This window comes from Embiotoca jacksoni, unplaced genomic scaffold, assembly GCF_022577435.1.
Source record: "Embiotoca jacksoni isolate LCO1_2020_lvr unplaced genomic scaffold, fEmbJac1.0.p SCAF_4, whole genome shotgun sequence".
NCBI lineage: Eukaryota > Metazoa > Chordata > Actinopteri > Embiotocidae > Embiotoca > Embiotoca jacksoni.
This window is the reverse complement of record NW_027185392.1, coordinates 14765040-14773912: the sequence shown is the minus strand read 5'-3', so window position 1 is coordinate 14773912 and position 8873 is coordinate 14765040. Positions and strand designations below refer to the sequence as shown.

General features: G+C 42.1%; 1 protein-coding gene across 1 annotated transcript in view; it reads left to right on the top strand.

The window, feature by feature from the left end:
- Positions 1-3696: 3696 nt before the first annotated feature.
- Positions 3697-8873, top strand: part of nr3c2 (nuclear receptor subfamily 3, group C, member 2) — a 79877-nt gene continuing 74700 nt past the window's right edge. Inside the window, exons 1-2 of the mRNA XM_069168055.1 lie at positions 3697-4104; positions 5687-7513. Coding sequence (XP_069024156.1) covers positions 5706-7513 — 1808 coding nt within the window. The 5' untranslated portion in view covers positions 3697-4104; positions 5687-5705. The remainder of the gene's footprint in view (positions 4105-5686; positions 7514-8873) is intronic.

The window sequence follows — 8873 nt, the reverse complement described above, 5'->3', positions numbered from 1 at the left end:
CTATTAAATCAAATATTACACGAACTGGTCAACTTGGATTAACAGGTGAAAGTGTCATCTAATTTGTTGCCTCAGTAAATGTTTAATTAAAAATTGAAATTAGGGAATTCAACATTGATCATATTTGAAAATTATATCACGGTAGCAAAATAGGTTTGATTTATTTTTGCAATTTCTGCTTAATATCTTTATTAAAGGTTAATAAATATAAGGAAGTCTATTCAAAATACATACATTTTTGTTAACTTACTATAGCCCAAGGATCTTTTTAAACTACCTGTCTAGACTGACCATGACTGCAGAGTTCAGATGTCAACACATACTAGTTCCCATAGCAACCCTATTTAAAATTCAATAGAATACATTTCCACATCTGACCTTAAGAGGCCAGAGTGTTATCATCAGACTGCAAGGTTATTGAGTCTGTACGCCAGATATGTCAGGACAAAGCGGACATGTGCATCTGCCAAACTGAACAAGATTTCTCATCGAATAATACTCATTTAGGAGAAAATTGTTAACATGGCAAATGGACACGTTTAATGAGAACAGGCATGTAATTATTGCAAAGATAGTTAATGTTAATGGTTGCCACAAAGGCATGAAATGGTGAGTGTTGTTGAACTCATGCTGCATGTCATAGTCTCACTCCAGCGATCTACTAGCAGCCATTGACTGGTAAAGTTTTGGGGGTAAAAGCACTTATACAGTAAAAAACTGACATTCATTAAAACGGCAATAATTATTATTTTATAGGGGCTCAAACTGTTATGTCTCTTGGAGTGTGAAAAACAGTAATACATTTTATTGGACTTTGATATGATATGATATAATATGATATTATAATACACTTTATAATTATTGCGATATTATGTTTTGTTCACTGTACTGTACCTTCAGCCATTTGATTCTTTCATTTCAACATAACAACAGAAACAGAGACAGGAAACAGGAAACAGCATATATGACAACAGGAAGTAGCCTATGCTATGACAGTGTTTCTAATAGATTTAAAAAATATTGCAATATATTGCAGTATATAAAAAAAATGTCCCCTCGGGGATTAATAAAGTATATACCTACCTACCTACCTACCTATATTGAATCACAGCCCCTGTATTGTGATGTGTATCTTGCTAATACACAGAACTAATTTACATGTTAAGAGTTTGCGGTTCAATTTCGTTGTATTGTTACAATGACACTAAACTGTGTTATGTCCTTATGTCCTTCCCGCCTCCAGTCTGTTTTACTGTCTTTTAGCTCATTTTTGTGATTTTGCAGTCCACTGTTTTGGGTCACCCTTTCCAACCTCATCATCGTTCAAGACACACTTTTCGTGGAAAAGCTCTGTTAAACACAATTTGCTGGACGGCAGCACCTAACAACAGATGGACAAAATCTGAGACTAGATCGTAAAGAGACAGGTATTTTCCTCAGCAGTTGGTGGAGACCGATGCCAAGTCAAAGGCAGAGTGAATATTGGACTTAGATTCATTAAGTAGCTGGAACATGACTTCTCATGAATGCGGATGTTGGTCTGAAACTTCATGATGTACAAGATTTACGAAGAAGTTTGCAACATCAACCTAAAAGTTAAAATATCACCCATGGATGAGTTTAAAAACTAACCATAAAACAACAAAGATCCACTGTAATAATCAAAATGTGTTGTCTCAATGACTTGTTGGACACAAACCCAAGTTGTGAGAAAAAGGTGTGAATGGGCAGGCAAGTATCTTTCTGCTGCTTCATCATCCCTTTGGTTGTAAGTTGTCCTCATGAAAACCTCTGCTGAACTGGAAAGATAAGCAGCTGAGGGAGGATGGTGGTGATGGACTTCTTTTCTGATTAAAACTACCTCTGTAATTACCACACACGATGGGGACAGGGTCTTCTGCTGAGTTGACGAGTGTTTTGTTTCAGAGTTAACATGCTCCAATTCACCTGTCCCCATGAGGCGCAGTATGCACTTCTCTGTTATGCGGTTGGCCCTTTCTGCTACTGGAGTTGTCTGCTATGTGTCTAAACTGGAGTGGAAGCCTGCTCCTAATCATAGCAATCACTCATCTGAAAGGACCCCCCTCTTCTATCCCCTTCAAAGGACAGCTATTTTTAACTCCCATGTATGTACAGTGTTTTCAGGCTAGTGTGATTATCATTGATTTGTCTAAAATGACAGTGCTTGAGAGCTCAGAGAGACTCAAGGGGGCCGCCTTCAATTTTTACCAATGAGGGAGCCAATTATTTCTGATTTCATATCAGCCGTGTTCTGCTGTCAGTCTGCAAATTCTTATGACTCTGTCACCGTGGAAAAATCTGCGATGCAAAGCTAAATTAGATTTGCTCATGATGTGTTTGACTGGCACCCATTATGTGCAATGGACAAGTGGGAGCTGCATGAATGGATGTGGGAAACATTGGTTATATCTCAATTCTCCTGCTTTCTCTGAAGCAGGTCCCCATTCATGGGTGATTAACAGGCAGATCAGGCAGGCGGGCAGCGTTGCTTAGTTGGCTTTGGCTAATCTAACTGCTGCTGCCTTGCTTGGTTAATGGCTACAGGCTGGCTTGGAGAATCCAGACGAGCAATGAAGAGAAACATTGAAACTACTGTATATAGCTCCACTGTCACAGCCTAAATCCCCCATGCACCCTTTTATGCAGCCACGTGAAACACTACAGAATGTGACTGACAACTCCAGAGATTAAACTGATTATTGGATGTTGCTGGAGTAAAAAGTCTATGCTCACATCAGTGCCATGAGATATGGGCAGTAAAATGTAAATAACTGCTTAATCCGAATGATGGGAGTCATAACCATTGCGCTATACTGATCTCATCTACAAATCAAATTTACAGAATGCCAACAAAGTGTGGGTATATAGATCTCTTTTACCCACGACTCTTTCTGTGGTAACTGCTTTTTGTTCTTTGCATCCTGAACATACATCATTAATGGTTAATGTATGTCTTTTGTTTCACTTTGCACACAGGAAACATCATTTTTTGAGTTTTGTTAAAATGTTCTTTACATGTCAACTTGTTTGTGATGCTGGTTGATGAGCAGTCAGGTGAAATCACAAAGTCAGCTTTGTGCTTCATTAAATGTGTGAATAGAGTATTTAATCACAGTTCAACATGGACCAAATTAAGTGACATCTTGACCACTCAGTAGATCTGCTTCCTCAGCAGCTGTAGAAATTTTGCTCCACCTAGTGGAAGCAGCCGTAGTATTTTACACGGCAACACTGACTTGCTTTCGCTCCCACAGTAGAATGACTCTTCTCTCAGTACTTGTAGGGACTTCGAAGCTCCATGTTACTTGTAAAGTGGGGGTATAAACGGCCCTGACCTGTCTCCACTGATGTAAATTGTCGATGGGTGTGAGTGACTGTCAAGGACCTCAATGGCACACCTTTTCAGAGGTGACACTAGAAAATATTATAAAGCGCAGAGGAAAGAGGACAGAGGATTCAGCTCGAGCGATAAAATGTTAAATATTTCACATAAAGAAAAAAAAAAAAAGACTGATTCTGACCGTCACATGAGAGTTTGTTTCAAACCACACTGCACCGAGTCCGGTGCCCTATTTCCAGACGGCTCTGTCTACCTGCGCGCGGAGCCCCTCCCTCCCTCCTCCCCTCCCCTCCCCTCCCCTCCTCGGAGTTTGTGTTGCACTCGTTGCAGTAGGAGGGTCCATGTGCACAGAATGACGTCGCTCTGACTGCAAGTCCAACCGACTCCTTCGTTTGTTTTTATTACTCTTTTCATCTAGGGCCCTGGTAATCGGTAATCTGTAAAATTACGGCCATGATGTGAGATTATCCGGCGCTGTGGTCCGACCCGTCGCTGTCGTTCGTCCTGTCAGGAGCAGCGGCTCGCTGTGGAGGATTACTAGTGATAATACGCAGTCGACTTCTCCAGTGTGTCTATCTGTCAAACTGCAAACAATGTACTGGGAAGAGTAGACAGAAACACATTTGTTGATATTTATTGACTTTGCTTCGCGTGTCTTCCCCCCCCCACCCCTTCCCCCTGTCCTCTGGATTATCGCTGCCCAGCAACACAGCCACCTGACAACTCTGAATGTCGTAATTAAGGTAAGGAAGGACAGAGCTCCGTGTTTCACTGTACATGTTTAATTTCGCGCTGGGTCCGGGGTGATAATGAAAATAAACTCCTCATTGTTCAGTCGAATATCTGAGCGCTTGCATCCCCGGTCCATTTGCCGTGGAGAAGAAATCTGATAACTTTTAACCGGGACCGTTAGAGCTGTGTCTGGTCCACTATAAAAGTCGCCAAGAAGTTTATGTGATTGCAAAAAAATAGCCACAACATTTTAAAAACATTGTCAGCAGGTTGAATATTTTCTGCACTCACCTGCCTGGACTTAGTTAAAAAATATCCCAGTGCTGTCAAATTCTGTCTATAAATGTGATTGAATAATTTATATATAAAAAAAAAAAAAAAAAATCCTTCTACTGCACTTTAATTCTTCTTGTCATTCCGAAAGCGGAATATGAGACTTTAACACAGCAAAACTATTTTTTTTTTTTTTTTTTTTTTTTTTTTTTTACTGTAACTGCAACCAGAAAGTAAAAATCGTCTTTTTTTTCTCGTCTATTTTTTTTTTACTCTGCGCACACGCAAAATGGAGAGATATGCAGAGAGTTGCATGTCCGACAGAGGCAGGGTAGTCGCGGCCGTGAATATAGAAAGGAGTTATCAGGGCTGACATCTATTTAATTTTCTTATTCTCATATTTGGGGGTCTGCACATGGGGTATTTTGTAGGCAACCTAACAAACTTTAACTCTGATGTCTTGGCTGCTCGAGATGTGAGCCCTTCAAGAAGTGCACTGTCACATGTAAAATACATGCCGACTTATCAACGAAAGCAGTGCGTTGTTATTGCACTCTGTCGGGTTAGTTGGTTAATTGTTGTCAATATATTTGTTGCTTTTGCACATGACGAAGCTGCTCCGGCGCCCGAAACAACATTTCAAGTTATGTCGCAGCTATGTTGTGGCTGCAAGAGAAATAACTATTGAGTGACAGGTTGCGGACCAATCCATGAATGGCCTGATGGAGCTGCTGGGTTTCTGGCTGAGCTGGCCAATAGGCGCCCAGGAGAGGTGGGAATTTAAACAAAAGGCCCAGGCAACGTCACGGAGATAAATTAACCCCTTGCAGTGCACTTTTCCTCAAGTTATCATACTGTACATCCTCTGTAGTGCAGCGATAAGGAGCTTTATCTGTGAGAGAGGAAATACTGTATACTTGCTTCAGACTCTTTTTTTTATTTTTTATTTTTTAGCTTTAACGTTACGCAGCGTATAATGCATGAATTGTCCTGGTGTTCTGGAAAAGTAATCCTGTATAATTTTAAATCTATACACGTATTATGTGCTTTTTGTACATGTTCGCCATTCAAACAGACATTTCTTATTTGCCCCACCTTTTCTTTGTCTTTTTTTTTTTTTTTTTAACCTAAGTGGAAGTTGCTGCTTTGGCATCTATCAAAAAAACAACTAAATTATGGATTTGGATATTATTTTATATTGATTGGCATATTCCTGATATCATTTAATCTGACAGAGTTTGTTCTTAAAGTACCTTTAATAACAAATTTGACACAGAATAGTAAACTGTTTTTTTTTTCTGTGTGTGTGACATTTACCAGGTGAATCAATGAGCCAGCAATGGAGACCAAAAGATACCAAAGTTTCTTTGATGGAAATGACACAGAGAACAAATGGTCTCAGGTCCCCAGCACTATGGAGTACTGCTGCAGCACAGAGGATTCAAGTCTGACTAACAGCGATATCCTGATGGACATAGTCAATGTCAGCTGCCCCGCTGGAAGCCCGGCCACCGACTGCAAAGACAACAATACAAAGAAGCAGGAGCAGCCAATGATTCGGCTCAGCCAGAACCAGCCATTTGTTCTCCCACACTTCAACAACTCTCTCCATGGTCATAAGCAGGAAATGGACTCCAAGGAGCTTTCCAAGACTGTGGCTGAGTCCATGGGCCTGTATATGAATGCTGCCAGAGAGGCAGACTTTGCTTTTAGCCAGCATGGGGGCAGTACCAGCCCTGGGAAGCTGTATCCAGTATGTGGACGGCCTCTGGAGGAGAACCAGTGTGGCTCCACAAAGAGCCCCAAGGTAAAGCCATTTGGTTTCCAGCAGCCAAGCACCACTCCCAGAGAATGCACCACCGGGACTCCGGTTAGCTCAGCATCCATGCTGGCCTCTTCTTTGTCCTGCAGTCCCCAGACCTCCAGCTCCATTTCCAGCCCTGGAGGCAGTAACAATATGGTGTCTTCTACCACCAGTCCTCCTACGTGCTTTGGACCATTATGCTCATCCGTCAGTAGTCCTGTCAGCCAGACTTCATGTGCTGCAACTCTGGCCAACATCAAGCGCAGGAATTCAGTCACATGTAGCCCTGTGGAGTCCAGCACGGTGGGCTCACCACCACTCACCAGCCCGCTCAATGTCATGAGGTCCCCTATGTCCAGCCCTCAGAGCATGAGTAGTGTGAGATCGCCTCCGTCCTGCAGCACTACATGTAACATTAGGTCGTCTGTCTCGAGCCCCACAGGTGGCAGCTGCACCGGCACCACCAACAACTGCGGCACAGTAAGGCCCTCCATCTCTAGTCCGGCCACAGGGGGCACTATGACTGTGAGCAGCCCACAGAACCCCTCCTCTGGTGGGTTTCCTGTGTCGAGTCCTGCTGGTGGACTGGGTTTGGTGCAGAATGACACCAACAGCCCAGAAGCAGCAGGACTGACCAGAGACACAGACTTTAAAAACTTTGAGTTCCCTAAGGTGGAGATGGTAGACGGGGAGGTGTTCAACGTCGGCTTAGACCAGATGGGCATGGTTAAGTACATTAAGAACGAGCCTGGGACTGACTTCAGGAGCATGTGTTTAGGCAGCTCCAAGTGTAATGCGAGTAGCACACCCTTTATCACACAGATTAAGAGTGAGCCAACTAAAAATGAGGGATGTATGAATCAACAGCCCTTTGGTGAGCAACCACCATCTCTTGGTCTCTTCCCTGTCTCTGAGACCACTTATCTGTCCCTGAGGAATAACATCGATGAATACAGTCTTTCTGGTATCTTAGGACCCCCTGTCTCCTCTATTAATGGGAACTATGAGCCCGATGTGTTCTCCAACAATGTCCTGTCTAAAGGGGTTAAGCAGGAGCCCACTGATGGCAGCTATTACCAAGAGAATAACAGCATGTCCACATCCGCCATTGTTGGAGTTAATTCCGGTGGACACTCATTCCATTACCAGATTGGAGCGCAAGGAACAATGTCTTTCACACGGCATGATGTTAGGGACCAGTCCAACGCTTTGTTGAATCTAATTTCACCAGTAACGGCGTTAATGGAGTCGTGGAAATCTCGGCCAGGCATGGCACAAGGGTCACTGTCAGCCAGAGGTGAAGGATACCCAGGTCAGAACTGCATCACGGACAGCATGTCAAGGTAAGGACTATGAATATATCTGCAGGTCGTGTCTGCAGGTACCTGTTTAGTGTCAAACTCTGATAAATATTCGAGTTTAGCTTTATAGAGCAGCAGATAAAAATTTTCCTGATTAATGGTTTTTTCCTCAGTGTACCTGTATCATAGCATGTCTCTCTAGAGTATCAAATAGATGGAGTCAGACCCATTTGGCAGCAGGGATTTAGGGCGTTTGCCTTGAGAAGTTGAAAATAATAACAACAGCAGGGCTTGGGAAAGGCAGCAGGATTCCGGCTGGGGGGAACAGGAATTAACGGACGGGGTCATTGTTATAGTAGCATGTGATCACAACATCATCTCTGTCAGTAGAGCCCTGTGTTCTACTATAACACGGAGGCAAAGTTTACCTCTTATCAGGGGCCTGTGTGTAAGTACAACAACAAAATTTATTGGTCTGTTATCAGGAGGTCTCGCTAAGACGTGGTGTACTGCAAATATCTGTTTTTATGGGCCCTATGCCATTGGCCGCATCATAAATTATAAATGATTGATCACATGCTTTTGTTGCCAAACTGATGAAATAAACAGCTGATTTTGTGATGGTGGGGGCTGAAACAAAACAAACAGGCCAAAGGGAAAAAGTCTATAGTAGCCGCCAATCTGTCAAAGTGGAACTTTGACACAGTTGTCGTGTTTCAAATATATTCTGGCGTCCTAGTTGCATGTTAAGGAATTAAATTAACCACACAATTAATAGCAGCAAATTTCATTAATCTAGCCATAATGTAGACCATAAAAAACATGGTAGCAGGCTTAAAAATACAGAAGTGTAAAAAGGTGCTGCTGTTTAATAGTAAATCTAAAGAAATATTTCTGGTCAAGTTTGTGGGGAATTTGCACACAATATAAGGAGTTTCAAATATCAGTGACTGTCTATTAGTGGTCTTATAAAATACACATTGCTACTATCTATTTATGACATGGGATGTCATGAATTCAGCATTTTTTACGAGCTGGGGCAAAGAAGCACTAAACAAAATCATAAATGACTTTCTGCTTACTCGGACAGTCTTTAATAAAAGTCAGACACTTGCTGCAAGAGAAGTGCGCTGCTATCTATTTGAGCTTCTGCTGGGATTTTGATGTACATTGCTCGACAGCGTTTAACAGAGACTTGACCACAAGTCCAAACTGAGTTTGGGCTGTGATGTTGTCCAGTATCTTGAGAAATTGAGATTTATTAGATCAAAAGTTTTCCTGATCGAATTTGGGGAAAGAAAAAAAAAAAATAAAAAAAAAATTGCAGATCTCACCGACTGCTCTGCCATTTTCGATTGTCTTTTTTCATTTTCTCCTCAGCTGACACTTTATACTCACTTTA